The following is a 22,726-nucleotide window of genomic DNA, read 5'->3' as shown; positions in this document are numbered from 1 at the left end:
GTCCTTTAACTATTTTTGATTATTTTGACATAATGGGCTAGATTACAAGTTATGCACTATTTATCACTCCTGCTTGCGTGTTAAATTCGCTAAAAGTAAGATTTTTGAGCCTATTTAGATGTGTGTGTATGTATCTCTATGTTAAAGCCCTTTGCAGGCCTTTTTTTCTAACACCTCATATCTTTAAACCCTAACAACTTTTTTAATGTAGTTTTTTTTAAATAATTTTATTAGACAGTGTTATTATAAGTGTAACTGTACTTTTAAATGTATTTTTGATGTGTTTTGTACAACTTTTTTGACTCTCGTAACCAGAGCTCTGAAGTGGTGCTAACACCACATGCGTTAAAGGACCAGTAAATACAGTAGATTTGCATAATCAACAAACGCATGATAACAAGACAATGCAATAGCACTTAGTCTGAACCTCAAATGAGTAGTAGATTTTTTTCTGACAAATTTCAGTTATGTTTATTTCAACTCCCACTGCATCATGTGACAGCCATCAGCCAATCACAAATGCAAATACGTATATTCTGTAAATTCTTGCACATGCTCAATAGTAGCTGGTTACTTAAAAAAAGTGTAAATATAAAAAGGCTGTGCACATTTTGTTAATAGAAGTTGTTAATAGAAGTAAATTGGAACGTTGTTTAAAATGTCATGCTCTATCTGAATCATGAAAGTTTACTTGTGTCTCTTTAAATTCAATTGCGCTTAAGCAAACTCATTTACTTTCAACTCATAATACGCGCGCTACTTCTGATGTGTGAAAAGAGTTGCGATAAACCCCTTAGCGCTAATCTATCTTAATATTGGCTGTCACCATTAATAATTACAAAAACAAAATATGGATTTTCAGACTCAGAAAGATTTTTTACCTCCTCCCTTACATTATGAAATATAATGATCTTAAACATGATCTTATCTTATTGGGAACAGTCATGACCATTTTTAAAGGGACAGTTCACCCAAAAACTTTCTCCCCTTTAAATTATTCCCAATGATCCTTTTTACCTGCTAGAGTGTATTAAATTGGTTGAAAGTAGCTCCTTTACTCATATTTCAGCTTTTGAAATAGCTGATTTAGCTTGTGGTTTCCCAACCTATACTGAAAGTTTTGATACTGGCGTATACGCTATTGACAAGCCTAAGTAAACACAGTCAGCAGAAGAGATTACACTTCCAGTGGAATGCAGGATAGTTAAGTAATAAAATGATAATTTTCCATTGTTCTCTCTATGTATTGAGCTTTGGTGTTCCAGACAAATATAAGATAAGGAAGCAAGTCTGTGCACATAAAAGTGATAACATAATGAGATCTGATATTACCTGAAGCTCAACCCATTGTAATAGGCTGTGGTTTCAAAGCACAAAACCTGCTACTTCAGATACACAAATAAACCCGAAAATGCAATTTCTCAAATATTTTATACCCTGCAGTTGGTATAACAAGTCATTTAAAATACATATATGGAAAAACTATTTTACAGTGTACTGTCCCTTTAACAATCTAAACTCAAACACGCAGTCACAATTTATTGCTTGTGAGGTGCATGCTTGATGTCCTATATGAGCCGTCAAAAACATATTTGGAAAATGTTATTTACCTTAATGTTTCTCCTACTGATGTTAACAGCAATATATTAACACATCCCTGTGAAAAATAACAAAGCAAAACATAAAAATAGAGAAGCAAATAATATTAGTTACACACAATTCAGTTTACAGAAAATTGAATAAATTATTTATGGAGTTTTAGAATGTGTTTTAAATGAACATAAAAGTAAAAACACAAATGCTCTAAAGTTTTATCTGCAAGCAACAATGCAGTATTAAAATGATCTAACTATGGACTCGGTTTTAATTTTTCTGAAATCCTCGTATGATATTAAAAAAAATGGGATCAGCCATTATATTTTTTTATCATAACAATCACAATCTTACAGAGTCAAACACAACCGAGCTTGATAACTCCAACTATATTTCATCTTCATTTTCCCACAATAGCACCGTTACAGACCAATTATGGCTGTCAATCACCGAAAACCAAATCGATACACAAAATAATACAACTACCCTTTTTGATGCCCAGTCGCTTTCACCAACCGACCAGGCCGCACATCCACATTCTCTCCTGACAATCGACTCTCTCTCTCTCTCTCTCTGCATGTCACAACTGTTGACATCTTGTAGATATGTTTTATTTGTTTTTTTTTCCATTTATTTGATGGTAATAATGTGTTTTTTGCACTCCGCACCCACTCATAATAACACACAAGATAATATTAATGCAGCCAACATTGTCTTAGTGTGCCTTATACGTTAAATGGATAGTGCCTGTTAAATAGATAGACCTATAAACACTTATATAGGGATGGGCGAATGTAGTGAATGTGCAATTCGTTTGATAAAAAATTGTTTTGGACAATCGAATTTTGATACAAATAAAAATCCATTAAATTTGAGTGTTGTTAATGGTTTTCGAATGTTACTTTGTTTTTGAATGTTCATAATTAGATTGAATATCCACATTTGAAATGTTTAATCTAACATACTATTCAGAAGCTCAATATTTCATGTGGTAAATTGATACAAGTATATCAATTACACATTTTCTATTATAAGAGAGCATTATAAATACTATTACAAATACATATCAATTTGAATTTTTCTATTTAGAGCATTACATATGTCGATTAGAATAATACATTTAAGGAAATCATTAGAAATATTATTACATTAAATGTTAGAATGTTGTACAAACATTTGAAACAAACTAACAAAAGTGTTAAAATGTGTTTCATTTTTCGAATGTTCTAAAATATTCGCCCATCCCTACACTCATATTACAAGTGTTAAGTAAGATGCTCAAGAGAAACCCAAAATGGTGCTAGAAAAAGCTGCGCTTTTGAAGACCTGGCTGGAAAATATGTATAACAAGACACATAAAAATATATATTATGTGTATGTATGTGTGTATACATTTGTATGTATGTGTATGTATGTATGTGTGCAGTGTCTTTAACATATATTTCAAGTCCAATACCAAAGTCTATAAGTGAAGAACTCCACTGCTTAAACGGAGGTTTAACGCATCTTTGGCTTAGCACTTGAGCGATAGCCAGCATGAGTTTCTCAACATACTGTGAGGGATTTACTGCATTCACACTATCCGACATCCAGATGTTATGGTGCCCTAGACTTTTGCTCAACCAATAAAAAATATTTTTAACTAGTAAAATGAGTGCAAACATAAAAGCTCTATTAAAGGACCAGTAAACACAGTAGATTTGCATAATCAACAAATGCATGATAACAAGACAATACAATAGCATTTCCTCTGAGTAGTAGATTCTTTTCTAATACATTTCAAAGTTATGTATATTTCCACTCCCTCTGTACCATGTGATAGCAATCAGCCAATCACAAATGCATATACGTATAGGCTGAGTTCTTGCACATGCTCAGTAGGAGCTGGTGACTCAAAAAAGTGTAAATATAAAAGACTGTATACATTTTTTGTAATGGAAGTAAATTGGAAAGTTGTTTAAAATTACATGCTGTATCTAAATGATGAAAATTTTATAAAACTTGAGTGTCCCTTTAATTTAACTTGAGTGATATAAGTGCACAATAGTGCTAATATTTTTGCACTCCACTAGCCCCATTTGTTTTATCTACACACAGTGGACTAGATTACATGTGAGGCGCAAATGGTTTCGCACAAAAAAAAAAAACATATCGACGTTCCGAGCCTCTTGGACCCTTACTCATGCTATCATTAGCATGAGTAAGGGTCCAAGAGGCTCGAAACTTCGCTATGTTTTTATCCTAATGTTGCCTAAATAAAGAAGAAGTATTTTAAAGAAAAGTGCTGTTGCCATTGTCTACTTTTGGAATTATATATTGGAGTATGGCAGGCCTCCCAGGCAAACGTGCACTGCAAAGGTAAACCTGTAAAATGCTATACCCATTGAAGGGTTACCTAAAAAAGTGCTGGACTGATTGCTGTATTTGTTATATATATATATATATATATATATATATATATATATATATATATATATATATATATATATATATATATATATATATATATATATATATATATATATATATATATATATATATATATATATATATAGTGTATTAGAGCCCTTAGCCATTAAGTAGATGAAAACATGATAAAACTATTTTAGTTATCCTAGTAAGAGAAAATGCTCTACAATTAAATGGCTAGACTTTATAAAATACCATATGAATTGGTTTCTTTTAATGGAAGTAGCTCTAATTTTAGTAAATTGCTTACAGAATTTTGTATTATTGTACCTTGTCATCTCCATAGAAGATCATACACTCGTCTGGTTTCATGTCACTAAAACACACACAAAAAAAACAATACATTTATTTGTAGCAAAAAAACACAAGTTGACAGAGAGAAAAAAGCTGGTTCATGTTATAGAAAATAATATGTTTTAAAAAATATAAAAAGCTGCTTGACTGGTTGACTTTATGCACAATAACTTTTTAAAATATTTTTTTTTATAGAGGAATGAAAACCTTATTTAAAGGGATGTTAATCACAGTAATATAACATGTTTTGTTATGTATAGTAAAATAACTGCAATATACTTTCATTATTTACTTTGCCCCCTTTTCTTGTAATTTAACTATGCAAATTATGGATTTTCTAATTCTCATAACTAAAAATGCAAATGGCAGATATCTCTCCCTAAATGGCTTCTATAGTCTACTCCAGAAGCAAGCATGGATTGGCTCCTTCAAATAGGGGTGGGTGTAGATTGGCTATTGGAAAAAAGATGTCAGGAAAGACGTTTGTGTGGTTTCAAATGTTTAGATGTGGATAATATGTTAATATATTGCAAGGCAACAGAATTGTCTCATAATTAAATATCAGTTCCTTTCACAAGCTAATGGTTTCTACAATTTTGATTAAGCTTCAGAGTTAACATGTTAAGTTATGTGTTTAGTTATGTGTAATGAAACAACCTTGCAATATATTTTAATTATTTATTGTGCTCCCTTTTCATGTAATTTGCAATGCATCTGCTATACTCCGCTATATATCTGTCCTTAATTGACTTTATCTAATAACAACTGCAAAACAATTCACTTTATAATAACTTTGTGACTATGAATAGTTTTGTTGTCTGTGGATTAAAAACCAGATTGGCTCCTCCAAATAAGACAAATTGTAGGTGGAGTTTGGCTTTTGATAAATTATTTCAGTAAAAATGATGTTAATTTATTTTAAAAATGTTTGCACTTGGCTTATATGTTGTTATTTTAAAGCAGCACAACAGAAATGTCTTATAATGTCAAGATGTATACTGTCCCTTTAAGGGATAAAAAGGAGAGTTACAATTTGATAAAGCTATACATTTGTTTGCAAGTGATGTCTGATATTTACAGAAGTTGGTTTCTAAGTATATATTGTACATGTTCCATTAAAAAAAATATATATATTTAATATGTGGGTCTATAAATGTCACTATATATTCTACAAAGAAACGGCGAGATTAAGAGTTTTGCGGTAACAGGGGTGCGTTGCTAACGAGCCTTTTTTTTCACCGCTCCCTTAAGACAACACTGGTATTACAGGTTTTTTTAAACCTGGCGTTAGCTGCAAAAAGGTGAGCGTAGAGCAAAATTTAGCTCCACATCTCACCTCAATACCAGCGCTGCTTATGGTAGCGGTAAACTGGAAAAACGTGCTTGTGCACGATTTCCCCATAGAAAACAATGGGGAGAGCCGGCTGAAAAAAAGTCTAACACCTGCAAAAAAACAGCGTTCAGCTCCTAACGCAGCCCCATTGATTCCTATGGGGAAATACATTTTATGTCTGCACCTAACACCCTAACATGAACCCCGAGTCTAAATACCCCTAATCTTACACTTATTAACCCCTAATCTGCCGTCCCCGACATCGCCGACACCTACATTATATTATTAACCCCTAATCTGCCGCTCCGGACACCGCCGCCACCTACATTATACTTATAAACCCCTAATCTACTGCCCCCAACATCGTCGAACCCTACATTTTATATATTAACCCCTAATCTAACCCCCCAACGTTGCCGCAACTATATTAAATGTATTAACCCCTAATCTGCCACCGCCAAAGTCGCCGCCACTATAATAAAGTTATTAACCCCTAAACCTAAGTCTAACCCTAACCCTAACACCCCCCCCATTTAAATATAATTTTAAATATTCATAATAAAATTGCTACAATTAAATAAATTATTCCTATTTAAAACGAAATACTTACCTATAAAATAAACCCTAAGATAGCTACAATATAACTAATAGTTACATTGTATCTAGCTTAGGGTTTATTTTTTATTTTACAGCTAAGTTTGTATTTATTTTAACTAGCTACAATAGTTATTAAATAGTTATTAACTATTTAATAACTTCCTAGTTAAAATAAATACAAATATACCTGTAAAATAAATCCTAACCTAAGTTACAATTACACACACTACACTATCATTAAATTAATTTACTAAAACCTACAATTAACTACAATTAACTACAATTAAATTAAATAAACTAAAGTACAAAAAAACCCCCCCACTAAATTACAGAAAATAAAAAAAGAATTACAATTTTTTTAAACTACTTACACCTAATCTAATCCCCCTAATAAAATAAAAAGCCCCCCAAAATAAGAAAAAGCCCTACCCTATACTAAATTACAAATAGCCCTTAAAAGGGCCTTTTGCGGGGCATTGGCCCAAAGTAATCAGCTCTTTTACCTGTAAAAAAAATTACAATACCACCAACATTAAAACCCACCACCCACACAACCAACCCTACTCTAAAACCCACCCAATCCCCCCTTTAAAAAAAACCTAACACTACCCCCTTAAAGATCTCCCTACCTTGAGCCGTCTTCACCCAGCCGGGCACAAGTGGACCTCCAGAGGGGCAGAAGTCTTTATCCGATCCGGCCAGAAGAGGACCTCCAGATCGGCAGAAGTCTTCATCCAGACGGCATCTTCTATCTTCTTCCATCCGGAGCGGAGCGGGTCCATCTTGAAGACATCCGACGCGCAGCATCCTCTTCCATCCAACGGCGACTGAAGAATGAAGGTTTCTTTAAGTGACGTCATCCAAGATGGCGTCCCTTGAATTCCGATTGGTGATAGGATTCTATCAGCCAATCGGAATTAAGGTAGGAAAAATCCTATTGGCTGATGCAATCAGCCAATAGGATTGATCTTCAATCCTATTGGCTGATTGCTTCAGCCAATAGGATTTTTCCTACCTTAATTCCGATTGGCTGATAGGATTCTATCAGCCAATCGGAATTGAAGGGACGCCATCTTGGATGACGTCACTTAAAGGAACCTTCATTCTTCAGTCGCCGTCGGATGGAAGAGGATGCTCCGCGTCGGATGTCTTCAAGATGGACCCGCTCCGGATGGAAGAAGATAGAAGATGCCGCCTGGATGAAGACTTCTGCCGGTCTGGAGGTCCTTTTCTGGCCGGATCAGATGAAGACTTCTGCCCCTCTGGAGGTCCACTTGTGCCCGGCTGGGTGAAGACGGCTCAAGGTAGGGAGATCTTTAAGGGGGTAGTGTTAGGTTTTTTTAAGGGGGGATTGGGTGGGTTTTAGAGTAGGGTTGGGTGTGTGGGTGGTGGGTTTTAATGTTGGGGGCTATTGTATTTTTTTTACAGGTAAAAGAGCTGATTACTTTGGGGCAATACCCCGCAAAAGGCCCTTTTAAGGGCTATTTGTAATTTAGTATAGGGTAGGGAATTGTATTATTTTGGGGGGCTTTTTTATTTTATTAGGGGGATTAGATTAGGTGTAATTAGTTTAAAAAAATTGTAATTCTTTTTTTATTTTCTGTAATCTAGTGTTTTGTTTTTTTTGTACTTTAGTTTATTTAATTTAATTGTAGTTAATTGTAGGTAATTGTAGGTAATTTATTTAATTAATTTAATGATAGTGTAGTGTTAGGTGTAATTGTAATTTAGCTTAGGATTTATTTTACAGGTCAATTTGTATTTATTTTAACTAGGAAGTTATTAAATAGTTAATAACTATTTAGTAACTATTCTACCTAGTTAAAATAAATACAAACATAGCTGTAAAATTAAAAAAAATCCTTAACTAGCTACAATGTAACTATTAGTTATATTGTAGCTATCTTAGGGTTTATTTTATCGGAAAGTATTTAGTTTTAAATAGGATTAATTTATCTAATTGCAGTCAATTTATTTAGATGTATTTAAATTATATTTAAGTTAGGGGAGTTAGACTTAGGGTTAGACTTAGGTTTAGGGGTTAATAAATTTAATATAGTAGCGGCGACGTTGTGAGCGGCAGATCAGGGGTTAATAAATGTAGGTAGGTGTCGGCGATGTTAGGGATGGTAGATTAGGGGTTAATAAAATTTAACTAGTGTTTGCAAGGCGGGAGTGCGGCAGTTTAGGGGTTAATACATTTATTAAAGTGGCAGCAATGTCCGGTCGGCAGATTAGTGGTTAAACATTTTAGTTAAGTGTTTCCGATGTGGGGGGGGGGGCTCGGTTTAGGGGTTAATAGCTAGTTTATGGGTGTTAGTGTACTTTTAGCACTTTAGTTAAGAGTTTTATGTTCTGGCGTTAGCCTGACTTTTAAATGCGGTAGGAGTCTTGACAGGAGAGGGTCTACCGCTCACTTTTTCAGGCGATCGTAATACCGGTGTTAGGCAAATCCCATTAAAAAGATAGGATACGCAATTGACGTAAGGGGATTTGCGGTATGCTAAAATCGCGGAAAAAAAAGTGAGCGGTAGACCCTTTCCTGTCTGACTCGTAATACCAGCAGGCGTTAAAAAGCAGCGTTGGGACCCCTCAACGCTGCTTTTTAAGGCTAACGCAAGACTCGTAATCTAGCCGATAAGCTGTGCAAGTCAAAAATAATGGCATAATAAATAACATGGAATATAATATTTTGTATAGTTATTACAGAAAGAAAAATGTAAGGTAAACAAATTAAAAGCTTTTATTGTGCAACAAAAAATAAATAAATCTAAATTAGAAAGAATAACAACATATGGGGCAACAAGCAAAATATTTTATATATATATAATATATATATATATATATATAATATAAGTTTTTATCAGAGATTATAGGAATTTTTTTTTTTTAATCCAAACTTTATTGACAATTATGAAAAAGTTGCACAAAGCCAGTAATAATAAAATACTGTGTTCAAAAGAAAAAAAGTTTTGGATTTATCTTTATAAATTATTCATTAAACAAATGTAATTAAGTTCCTAGAAAAAACATCAACATTTACAATACACATTAAGTAGATCTCTGTGGTCCATCTTGGTTACAAGCATTAGAAAATAATTGTATCTGGCATAAAGTGAGACTATAGGAACGTTTTTATTTAATTTTGAATACACTTTGAAATGCAAAAAATTCTCCTTAAGCCTTTATTCACCACCAAGATAGACGCAACATGCAGGCTCAATGTACCAGTTTACAGGTGCCCTGTTTCTTATACTCCATACACAGAGCATGGAATGTACCTACCAATCAGTGACTGGGTGAACCCTGAGATCGACACCCTATGTGGCCGATTTATCATGTTTGGGCAGACATGATCTGCTGTAGCGAATCATGTCCGCCCGACATCGATAAATGCCGGCATTTATCATTGCACAAGCATTCCGCGTGATGCAGATGCTACACAAGCCCTGGCCCCTAGGATATTATGAAACTTTTATGTCCCTTTAACCCATTTGCTGCTGATGCATTTTACACCCTGTGCTGGAGTTGTTACCAAATCATACTTTCTTTTTTCAGCAGACAAATCATTTTTAGAAAATAATTTAGTTTGCAGAAATACCATAATATGATGAACACCAACATTTGAAATTAGGAAAAAAAGATAGTTTTGTAAATTTCTATGGTGTATATGGTAAATAGCAGAATAAGAGTCATTCGCCTAGATTACGAGTTTTGTCGGTAATGGTGTGCGGTGCTAACGAGCAGTTTTCCCTCACCGCTCACCTACAGACAACGCTGGTATTACGGGTTTTTACAAACCCGGCGTTAGCCGCAGAAAAGTGAGCGGAGAGCAAAATTTAGCTCCACATCTCACCTCAATACCAGCGCTGCTTACGGTAGCGGTGAGCTGGCAAAACGTGCTTGTGCTCGATTTCCCCATAGGAAACAATGGGGGAGAGCGGCTGAAAAAAAAACCTAACACCTGCAAAAAGCAGCGTAAAGCTCATAACGCAGCCCCATTGATTCCTATGGGGAAATACTTTTTATGTCTACACCTCACACCCTAACATGAACCCCAAGTCTAAACACCCCTAATCTTACACTTATTAACCCCTAATCTGCCGCCCATGACATCGCCGACACCTGCATTTGTTTATTAACCCCTAATCTTCCGTTCCGGACATCGCCGCCGCCTACATTATATGTATTAACCCCTAATGTTAGGGACGGCAGATTAGGGGTTAATACAATTTAACTAGTGTTTGCGATGCGGGAGTGCGGCGGTTTAGGGGTTAATATATTTTTTATAGTAGCGGCGATGTCCGGCTCGGCAGATTAGGGGTTAAACATTTTATTTTAGTGTTTGCGATGTGGGAGGTCCTCGGTTTAGGGGTTAATAGGTAGTTTATGGGTGTTAGTGTACTTTTTAGCCTTTTAGTTCAGAGTTTTATGCTACGGCGTTAGCCCATAAAACTCTTAACTACTGACTTTTAAACGCGGTACCAGTCTTGACAGGAAAGGGTCTACCGCTCACTTTTTGGAAGACTCATAATACCGGCGCTATGCAAGTCCCATTGAAAATATAGGATATGCAATTGACGTAAGTGGATTTGCGGTATTTCCGAGTCTGGCCAAAAAAGTGAGCGGTGAGCCTGTCATTTCAAGACTCGTAATACCAGCGGGTGTTAAAAATCAGTGTTGGGACCTCTCAACGCTGCTTTTTAACCCTAACGCACAACTCGTAATCTAGCCGATTATTTCTTAAATATTTCATATTTTTTTTTGTATAATAATTAGCATCAGTTCACTTTCTCAAACCTATATTATTCAATAAAAGTTAATAATTAAAAAATACACAAAATTCTGATTTGTTTTAGGGGGGCGAGTTTATACATGCACGCATTTCGTAGCAAAAGTTTTAACACCAAAAACCAGTCTATATAGAATTTAACAAAATATCATCTATTTTATTCATAAATGGAAAGAGTCCACAGCTGCATTCATTACTTTTGGGAAATTAGAACCTGGCCACCAGGAGGAGGCAAAGACAACCCAGCCAAAGGCTTAAATACTCCTCCCACTTCCCTCATCCCCCAGTCAATCTTTGCCTTTCGTCCCAGGAGATTGGCAGAGAAGTGTCAGAAGTTTCCGATAGTCTCTTATGGAGGGTAGTACTCTTCAGCATGGGACTGGAGTTTTAAGTAGTCATGTCAGCCTCTCAGTGAGAGCATGGGTGAAAGTTAGAGTCCGGAGATGCAGGGAGAGTCTTTCCTGCGAAACCACCCCGACTCATTAACAGCTCCACAAGCAATCAGCGTTGATGAGTTTTGCTGTCTGCTTTTTTCTATCAAGTCCATGGCAGAGGCGATGCTACTATCTGTCACACTTGAAGGGCTATGTTTCTGTTCCACGGCGTAGATTCCAGTAAGATTGTTTCATTTTACTTTGATCATGGATGTGAGAGGGGCTACAACCTTTTGGGGATAACTTTAACATATGGTCTTAGTGAGGCTCCTTTTTGTATCTAGGAATCAAGGGTTAATATCTCCTGAGGGGGATTATTGAACAGGGGGGTTTATAATCATGTTTGTTATGGAATTCTGTCTGTTATTGTGTAGTGTTGCTTCGGCTCATGGTTATTTTGGAACATAACGGCCTAGGTTTATTGACGCAGCCTTTTCGGTCGGGCACGCTTTTGCATGGACTGCACGGTTTACCTTGTGACCCCATTTCCGTTTTCCTGACCGCGTGGCGATGGAGAAATCCTGGTCCGCTGGTGTCTCTTTATCTGGAGGTGGCAGTGTCCCAGTTATGGAGGATTCTTGGAGACGGATGTCTCTGATTCAGACTCTACTTCTTGCAAAGAATATGAATTGGCCCGGGTGATACATGACCATCAGTTATGTTCCGAATGCCGTTTTAGAGTGCTCTGTTCCTCTGGATCAGGGAATCGGGTGCCTGCTGAGCCATCCGTCTCTGGGGATTCTATTTCTCACGAGACGAGTTCCCTATCATCAACTCTTACTACGCATGCAGGTAACCCAAGCGCTACTTATCCTTTATAGGGAGTGTGGCCTGTTCCCAATGGAGGTTACAACACGGTTCCATATGGCCATATCATTGGCGCTGGCGCATCTGCACCTCCCGGGAGTGTGCTTACGATATTGTCCGTTTCGTTAACCGGGGCTCGTCAGGCGTGGGATTACCTGGTCCAGTTCAGCCTTCTGGGGGAGTGACTGCCCCTGAGGCCTCAGGGGTTCAACCTTCGGGGCCGGTGGAGGTATGTTGCCCCATTCGTTATAGACTGGCACGCCTTTGTGTCCTACTAAGGTACATCTTTGGCATTGTTGGAGGATCCCACTCTTAATAGGTCTGTGGAATATTAGTCTTACTTTTGACTGGCTTGCATACATAGACATAAGGGGATGAAGTAATCTTCTTATAGTCTTTGTTATTTGTGTATCCTTTTCCAGTTCTGAGCTTGGAAGTCTCGGACCCCTGTTGGGCTGGTCCTGCGGGTCTGTCCGTTCTTCCTGGGTGATAACCTACGGGTTGCCTTATCTTTTATTTTCATCTGGTGAGGATGATTTTTATTTGGTTTAAAGCTCATGTTGTGGTGTGATGTTTCCTTCAGGAACTTTACTCTCTGCAATTGATACTTGCGATTTTGTGGTTGCTCTGTTTACAAAAGTCTGTCTGGCTGTTCTTTATCTCTCCATCATTGGGGGAGACTATGTGGCCTTGATAGTGCTGGGGCCCATGGATTCAGGCTGGTCCTGACTGGTTTACAAATGCTTCTGTCTTTGAGGCCGAGATCAGACACGTGGCACCTTTTTATGTCCGGTTGGTCTGGTGAGGGCGCCTAGTGATCACAATATGATTTGTGTGATTGTCTTGTTTTACAAGCTTCAACTAGCATCCTGCTCAGGGGCATAGGGGATTGGTTCAGTCCTCATTTGCCTTTCAATCTAATGGGCCGGGACTCCGTTGAGATCTGCGGTGACATGCTCAGTTGTTTCCAAATTTTTCGGGAATTAGAATGTTTCTTCCCGTTGTGTGTTGGAGGCTTGGAGGATTTAGGTCCTTCATACCGCCGTTCTTACAGTTTTGACTTTCATGGTCTCTTTGGAAGTGTCCTTTTAGGACTAGTTCCTTTTAGAGGTTCTCTTCCTTTGGGTCAAGACTTTCTGGACTTTGTCTGGTTTTTCTGGCGGCTTTGGCCCCTTAAATAGAAAGTGAAGGCCGTGAAGCTCTGTCTTCCTTCGGGAGTTAGTTGTCTCCATATCAAGGGTGATAGGAGGTGTTGTCTCTTTTTCCAAGCTTTTTGTTTAGGGGATGTTTTTCTGCCTGGGTTCAGGATGCTTTGCATTCTTCTCCCTTGGGTGTGGTCCTCTGGAACGTTAATCTGAAAGGATTATTGAGACTAGCCTTTCTTTCTACTCTCTTTCGGGTCTCGTTTTTTTTACCTTAGTGCTGCCCTTGGGGCCTTTGGGCTCTAGAGAAATTATGTGACTTTGTCGTGGCCTAGTACCTTGCTGGGGGGTGCTGAGTCCTGTACCCGTTCTCCGGGTTTCCCGGTTCTCATCCCCTGTGAGGTCTAATTGCTTCAGACGGGATATCTTGTGTTCCCGAAGGGTGTCGTTCGTTCTAGGATGATTCTGGGTCCCGGGTCCGGAGTTCTTGTCTTGGATCCTTCTTGGATGTCTGGAGACTTATGATCCAGTGGACTGGTTCGGGATGACCCAGTTTTTTTCAGGGACCCTATGTTGCGACATAGGGTCTAGCTCATTGGGCTTGCAAGCAGGTAGGCCAGAGTTCTCATCCACCTTCAGGTACTGGTTATAAACTTTAAGGCCTGACTTCTCCTTTGGACGGAGTGTGCTCCTCTATGGGGAGTTTTTTTCTCTGTTGGGTCAACAGTGGTGTCTGGATGATTTTTCATTTGGTCTGTGTTTTGATCATACTATGGCTTCATGTCTTGTGGACATGTACGCTGTTCTTATCTGTGCCCTTCCCTTTGGAGGGAATAGTTTATCTTCCTTATGAGTTGGGGTTCCACCTGTTGGAAATTGATCTCTCTACGTAGAGACTGTCTAAGAGAGTTGTGACAGGTCTTCCTATGGATCTATTGCACTTTTCTCTGTTCCAGGTCCTAGGGGGTTCTCCTTGGGAGTGCCTTATTTTGCAGGAGCAGATTGGGTTGGCATCCAAGCTCTGTTGGGGTGGGTGTCCCCCCTTTTTTTCTTCCATTCCCTGGCGGCTTGTGGTTGGGGTCTTTCTGTCCCCCTGTCTATCAGACATGTCTGTCGCTTGGGCTGGTCTGGTGTTGGAGCAGGATCTGAGATCATTCGAGGTACAGTAAGCCTTTTTGAGGTTTCTCCTTTCTCCACATTCAAAATTTGTGGGAAGAACTGGCGGCTCTTAGATAACCTGCGACGATATCCGCTGGTTAGTTTATACTTAGCAATCTGAAGGATCCTATCTTCAACTGCTTTCTACTTGCCCTGAAAGTATTTAAAGGGACACTGAACCCAATTTTTTTTTTTTCTATCGTGATTCAGATAGAGCATGCAATTTTAAGCAACTTTCTAATTTACTCCTATTATCAAATTCTTTTCATTCACTTGGTATCTTTATTTGAAATGCAAGAATGTAAGTTTAGATGCCGGCCCATTTTTGGTGAACACACTGTGTTGTTCTTGCTGATTGGTGGGTAAATTCACCTAACAATAAACAAGTGCTTTCCATGGTACTGAACCAAAAAAAAAGCTTAGATGCCTTCTTTTTCAAATAAAGAAAGCAAGAGAACAAAGAAAAACTGATAATAGGAGTAAATTAGAAAGTTGTTTAAAATTGCATGCTCTATCTGAATCACAAAAGAAAAATGTGGGTTCAGTGTCCCTTTAGAGAGTCAGAAGTCACAGCACTCGTGAGGCACCCTCACGAGTGCTGTGACTTCTGACTCTCTACTATTTTGCGGCTTTCGCTCACCCGCGCCTGACTAGCACCTCACGGGGCTGTGTTTGGAACCTCCCTTACAGCTGGGCTGTTCACGGCTCTCCTCATTATGTCACGATCTGCAGCGGCCTTGTCCGTACACTTTCAGTGTCCCTTTAAGTTTCAGAGTCCTTTTTAGATGACTGCAGCGTGCAGTGTTTTTGCTTCAGGTGTTGTTCGTCAAACCTATCTGAGCTTGCTGCACAAGGTTTCGTTCGGAATATTTCGGTATTCTGAAATACCTTTTTGCGACTTGGGGACCTTCTTCTTCAGTTGCTTTCTAAAGTGCAGTTGCACTGTGTTAGGGGAAGATCCTGTCTCTGTTTCAGACTCCCGGCCTTATCCCGTAGTTTCTGTATTTCTGGGGTCTGGGCATTGCTTCTCCTTGTTTCTATGAGACTGGTTGGGTCTCTGTTAGCCTGACCCAGTTTCTCTGGTTTTAGCTCTGTGTTTTTATTTAGGACTCGTTGTGTCCTTTTTAGGGGTTTTATTCTGGAGTCCCTTACGCTAGCTGGAAGCTAGCTCAGCATACTAATTCACTGTGGCTACTCTGCACTGTAGCAAACCGAGGGTTGCAAGTTCGATCCCTGGCAAGGTCTACTCAGCCTTTCCTCCTTTCGTGATTGCTAAAATATAAAATAAGCAGCACCTTGAGTCTCTTAAGGGGGATTAGCTGCATTTTACAAGTACAATCATGTTTTCTCCGTGCCTTTTCTTCTTTGTGGAAGAATATGGTAGTTTGTTCCCTTTCTTTAGTAAGGGGTGTGTTGTTTGGAGACCGACTGCTGGGGACGGTGTCTTTTGGAGGCTGTTGACTTAGTCAAGTCTAGTTCCTGCGGTCTCTAGCAAGGCTGTGGACTATCTGTGGGTCAGTGTCCTTGGGCCTTTTCCTTTTTTCAAGGTTGTTCTCGGCTTTGGACGAAGCAGGATTTTGATGGGTAGGGGTGTTTTCAAGCCTGGTGCCCTCAGATTGGGCCGCCTCTTGTACCCTCCCTTTTTTGCATTCAGTGTCCTCTATAGCTTGGGTATTGTTTTCCCAAAAGTAATGAATGCAGCTGTGGACTCTTTCCATTTATGAAGAAAAACTTAAATTATGCTTACCTGATAATTTTCTTTTCTTCAGATGGAAAGAGTCCACAGCTTCCCGCCCATATTTTTTCTGTGGGGCGTCTGTTATTTTTGTTCTTCTGGCACCTTTTCACCCTGATGTTTCTTCTACTGTTCATTGTTCCTTGGCAAAATGACTGGGGGATGAGGGAAGTGGGAGGAGTAGTTAAGCCTTTGGCTGGGGTACCTTTGCCTCCTCCTGGTGGCCAGGTACTAATTTCCCAAAAGTAATGAATGCAGCTGTGAACTCTTTCCATCTGAAGAAAAGAAAATGATCAGGTAAGCATAATTTAAGTTTTTTTACACTTACACAGGCTGCCATTAAAGGGACACTGAACCCAAATTTTTTTCTTTCGTGATTTAGATACAGCATGCAGTTCTAAGCAACTTTCTAATTTATTCCTATTATCAAATTTTCTTCATTCTCTTGGTATCTTTATTTGAAAGCAAGAATGCAAGTTTAGATGCTGGCCCATTTTTGGTAAACAACCTGGGTTGTTCTTGCTGATTGGTGGATTATTTCACCCATCAATGAACAAGTGCTGCCCAGTGTTTTGAACCCAAAATTTGCTGGCTCCTTAGCTTAGATGCCTTCTTTTTCACTTAAAGATAGCAAGAGAACAAAGAAAAATTGATAATAGGAGTAAATTCGAAAGTTGCTTAAAATTGCATGCTCTATCTGATTACGAAAGAAAATTTTTGGGTTCAGTGTCCCTTTAATTCAGATTCCTCTACTTTTTATTAGTTCAGTAAAAAACATGAATCTATGATGACCCCAAACATCAACACCATAAAAAAGTGTTTGCTGCCAGATGATCAGTATTGCTATGCTGATCACGTCATAGCTATAAGGACATGAAATCCCTTTTTGGAATGGTGGAAAGTCACCCTTTAAAATATAGGGTCTTGGTATTTTGTTATGTGAAGAAGTAATAAAGGCCCCTAAAATATCTCCTGAATCCTAAAATACAACTAAGGCTTTGAGGAATTTGTCAAAGTTACGATAATCAACTGGCAGCAGAATGGTCACAGGACCACACTTTAACACACTTTTCCATTTCACACAGTCCCAATGCATTAACCACAAATGTGCATCACACGCTTCTTTGCTGACAAGCTCAAATTCCATGCACTTCTAAGTTGCTGTTTCTCTCTCTCTCTCTTTTTTACCTGCCTTTTATGTTTTTATTACATATTTTTAATTCATATTATTTTGGTATATTTGTTATGTAATTCATTTCTATACATGCTAGCTGGCAGGTTATCGGCCGTGAGCAGGGGCTGTCAATCATCCTGATCAGATTGGGAAACTTTCACTTTGACACATTTTAGGTGATCCTGAAACGCATTATGTCAATTCAATCAATGTAATCCTATCATCATATAACATGGAGGTGCTCAACTACTTGCCACCAAACTAGCAGAACTACATCGCCAAGAGAAAAAATACTTCATTTAGGGGCGTGGGTAGAAACTGCCACCACCATAAACTTCTGACTTGTGTTTCTTCCGTGCTCTAGAGTTGACTTTACCTTTGCAGCTGTTAAACACAGTTATGTGCAAGCAATAGTTCATTAATATAATGTTCTAACTAGGGCTGCACGATTAATCACAGAGGGCCGCCGACTTGCTGTGCCCGCCTTGCGACATTGAGCCGACTTACCGGGGAGCTCTGTGGCTGATGCGGGTTACAGGGAGGGGGGTGCGCTGTAGCTGATGCGGGTTACAGGGAGGGGGGCCGACTTACCGGTATGGGCTGTGGCTCATGCGGGTTACAGGGAGGGGGGCCGACTTACCGGGAAGCGCTGTGGCTGATGTGGGTTACAGAAGGGGGGCCGACTTAACGGGGAGCGCTGTGGCTAATGCGGGTTACAGGGAGGGGGTGCACTGTGGCTGATGCGGGTTACAGGGAGGGGGGCCAAATTACCGGGGTGCACTGTGGCTGATGCCGGTTACAGGGAGGGGGGCCGACTTACTGAGGAGCGCTGTGGCTGATGTGGGCTACAGGGAGGGGGTGCGCTGGGACTTATGTGGGTTGGGGGCTGATGGTGGTTACAGGTGGTGCTTATGATGTTAAAGGGGGTGCTTATTGGGGGGTTACAGTGGGAGCTGATGGGACTTATGTAGGTTACAGAGGGGGGCTTATGGGGGTTACAGGTTGTGCAGGGTTACATTGGGATCTGATGGGGCTTATGTAGGTTACAGAGGGGGGCTTATGGGGGTTACAGGGGGTGCTGACGTGAAAATCGTGATTAAATTGTGATTTTTTTTTTCCCCCATATCGTCCAGCCCTAGTTCTAACACATTACAGCATTTTCATGTCCCTTCAACTATTTGACTCTGTATTTGTTACCACAATTTAGATTAATTTTACACAGATAGCTCAACATTGGAAAAGTAACTTCCATGATTATTAGTATATTTTATTCTGTAGCTATTAAGTGATATCACCTGGAAACTACAATCAATACAAAATCACAGTTTTCTCTCATACACTGCAGAAATACTAGGCATACAAAATGTATGTAGAGACATGGTTGATAGATAGACTGATTTTTTTGCGTATATAATCTGCATAGGCCCTAATTTTTATTATCTTTAACCAAAATAGTTCAGATTGTACAATGATGAAGATCTACATTTTTTTCCATAAAATAACTAAAAAATAATAATTTTAAAATAAAACTGTGTGTTAAAGCAGGAAAGGAGAAAATATCTCTGCAGATGGACAATGTGAAAATAATAACTTAATGAGAACACAGCATATATGACCTCTTTATTATATCAGAGCCATAGGCCATCATTTTAAACAAGCTGGACGTGATGGTGAAATTGTGTCTGAGTGCCTTATGCCCTGTACTGAAGTCGTCCTTTTTATTATATTTTTAGTGCTACCCTCTCTCTGCAAATTAAATACATTTTCAGCTCATCTGGAAATAATGTTCAATAAATATAGCAACATTATTATGGATCATTGGATGTGAATTCAAAGTCTCTGAAGCCGATTGTTTTAACCAGCCAACATACATGATCTACTGACTGTTATCTTGTTGTATCTTTTCTTCAGTATAATTGTAGTATTCTCTTAGCAGCATGATCAAATAAGGCACTGCTTGTTAAGGAAATTACTATAATTAACAAATCACAAAAAGTACTAAACAGAAATAAATAAGATGCAACTGCAATTGAAGCAGTAGCTGAATTATTTCTGAGCAAATCTGTAATATATAAAGAAAGCGTGTACAAGCATGATATATATATTTATAGATAGATAGATGATATCTAGATAGATGATACACAGATAGATACATAGATAGATAGACAGACAGATGACAGATAGATGATACACAGATAGATAGATAGATAGATAGATAGATAGATAGATAGATAGATAGATAAATAGATAGCTAATAGATAGATATGTAATACATAGATAGATAGATAGATAGATAGATAGATAGATAGATAGATAGATGAATACATAGATAGATAGATGATAGATAGATAATACATACATAGATAGATAAATAGATAGATAATAGATAGATAGATAAATAGATAGATAGATGATACATAGATATATGATAGATAGATAAAAAGGCAATAAAAGATAGGCATTTCATCTGCATGTCTTTAACCAGAATCACTATCAGTAGGAGATAAAATAAATGCTGAGGATTTCTAATAAACACATTTTCTAACCTGACATGAGAATGTACTTCACACAATTATTAATTCTGTATGTTTTTACACTTCAAAAATATATCTGATTATCTGCTACCATGCAACAGAATCAAAACAGGGTTATCTAAATGTTACCCATGTTAGATCGCCATCTGCTGGTCTACAGACTCACTACATACTATATTTTAACAACTGCAAAGAAAAAACAAAGGAAACCAAAACATATATTCAAAAACATAAATACAAAACCATCCTTTTGTAGTAGTCTTGATAAAATTTAAACCTCTGTAGGAAATAATTGTGATAACCCCAAGAGTGTGACATCATGCTTCTTCATAAAATGTCTATGTAAGATGATCAGAGGACCTATTTTATATAATACTGTGAATTGGTGATATTTGTTTGTTGAAGATATTTCTGGTTCCTATGTAGTAACAACCACCGGAAATAGGATACACCACACATCTTGTATGACATTCTTGAACACACTTGATGATACATTTCTTGTGTGGATGTGAATTATTTCCCTAATCAATAAACTGTAACTGAATACAAAGCCCAGGTATATGTAAAAATATATTTTTATGTACTGTGCTGGAATCAGCACTTTGAACATCTGATGCTTTAAAACGTCTTCCATGTCTATATAAATATTTCAGCATCTCTGAATGCACATTAAAATAAAAACACACTATTGGGCTCCATGTACGAAGCAGCGAAAGCTGCTCCGGAGCCTTTGCGGGGCAGGTTCGCATATGCGAGCCTGCTTCCCGCAATGTAAGAAGCAGCGGTCATTAGACCGCTGCTTCCTACACCCTACGCCACCTCTTAGGTGGCGAAGCAGAATCACCGAGAGCTTGCTCGCTCTCGGTGATTGACAGCCCCTTCAGTCGCGTGATTGGTCGCGCGACTGAAGGGGCGGGCATTACACACTCCGCTGAGTGTGTAATGATACATACGGGCAAGCGGATCAATAGATCCGCTGCCCGTGTGTAGCGGAGGCGGGCGGACAGCTTTGCGAGTTAAGAAGCTGTCCGCCCGCCTCTTAGTACATGGAGCCCATAGTGTTTACAAATATTATATTCCAAAATCAATACTTTTGTACGTGCTGATGAACGAAATATCCATTATTGGAATCAATTTTAATTGACTGTAATACTCTGATGATATTTACCTAAAATTCTGTACAACTGATTGAACTACTCAACCACATTTACTATTTTTAATCTCTCTTAATCCCTAGATTTCTAATGGTGAGCTCTTAACATTTCAGATCTTCAGAATTTCTCATCACATGCTAAATATATGCTATTTCTATACAGTAGTTTTGTTTGTATTATTAGCTTTTCACTTTTTCTTGATCTAAGTAATTCACATCTTTGTCTCAGTTCTAAAATGTATGTCTACAGGAAAATCACCTAAAATAGTTTTGCCTGAAATGTATTATGGATATAGATGTAGGTTGTTTGCATGTGCTCTTTTAAAATGTAATTTAATCTAATAGCATTAGCAATGTCTATATTATGTTTTCTAAATGTCAAAAGTGTCCAATATTAGGTTCCCAAGAGATAACGTTATTAAAGGAATATGAAACCCAAACGTTTTCTTTTGTGATTAAGACAGAGCATACAATTTAAAAAAAGTTTCCAATTTACTTATATTATCAAGTTTGCTTAGTTCCCATGATATTCTGAGTTGAAGAGATACCTAGGTATGCATCTGAAACACCACATGGCAGGAAATAGTGCTGTTGGATAACATTTTTGCAAAACTGCTGCCATATATGTTCTTAAGCATATGTCCCTGCTGTTCAACAAAAGATATCAAGAGAAATTTGAAGTAAATTAGAAAGTTGTTTAAAAGCCCACGCTTTTTCCAAATCATGAAAGAAAAATTTGGGATTTTATATCCCTTTAAAAAAAAAACCACTGTAGAAATCTTGTAAGAATAACATGAGAAAATAAAGTTAAAAAAAAAAAGGAAAAAACAATAATAGATCAAATAAGTTCCAATTCAAACTTTCAAAAGCCAGGAAATTTTGAACTTAACCCCTCATCCCTGGAATAGTTACAATATATTCTACAGGTAACTAGTTTTAACATTACATGTCACATTGCATAAAAATCATCATTGACATCACATGTGAAATAATCAATCCATTTAAAGCCAGATTACGAGTGAAGCGCAAATTAACCCTTCTGCTTGAGCGTTAATTGTGCTAGAAGTAAGCTTTTTGAGCTTGTTGGGTTCATATTACGAGTTGAAAATATAGTTTTTGCTCTTGCGCTAACCTGGCAAGCGCAAAAAGCCGAAGTTAGAATATTGCGTGCTTGTTCACATATTCCCCCATAGAAGTCAACGGAGAAAAAAAAAAGTGGACAAAAACTAACACCCCACTCTCAAACAAACCCAAGCGCATATTCTTTTTACCCAACATGAAAATATTTATATTTCACATTCCAATGGTCTTCACATATCTGATGGTATTTTGGTACAATATATACATATGAGCAATAAAGGGTATAGTAGTGCTACAGAGACTAAGGTATATACATTAAATCAGTAATTACATATGATACATTTATTAAAAAAGCAGAAATCAATGTAGACAATCTGTATCAAAGAAATCGGGTAGATGCTGTCAGGGTATTGCTGAATGACATTATATAT

The 22,726-nt window shown here is 37.9% G+C and overlaps 1 protein-coding gene across 1 annotated transcript in view; it reads right to left on the bottom strand.

Moving 5' to 3' along the window:
* LOC128644541 (WD repeat-containing protein on Y chromosome-like) overlaps positions 1-22,726 on the bottom strand; it is a 385,306-nt gene that overhangs the window by 275,133 nt on the left and 87,447 nt on the right. Inside the window, exons 9-10 of the mRNA XM_053697119.1 lie at positions 4,333-4,378; positions 1,611-1,657 (exon numbers count right to left, since the gene is read on the bottom strand). Coding sequence (XP_053553094.1) covers positions 1,611-1,657; positions 4,333-4,378 — 93 coding nt within the window. The remainder of the gene's footprint in view (positions 1-1,610; positions 1,658-4,332; positions 4,379-22,726) is intronic.

Source organism: Bombina bombina, unplaced genomic scaffold (assembly GCF_027579735.1).
Source record: "Bombina bombina isolate aBomBom1 unplaced genomic scaffold, aBomBom1.pri scaffold_398, whole genome shotgun sequence".
In the NCBI taxonomy this organism is placed as follows: Eukaryota; Metazoa; Chordata; class Amphibia; order Anura; family Bombinatoridae; genus Bombina; species Bombina bombina.
The sequence above is the reverse complement of the archived record's forward strand: the minus strand, read 5'-3'. Positions and strand labels throughout refer to the sequence as shown.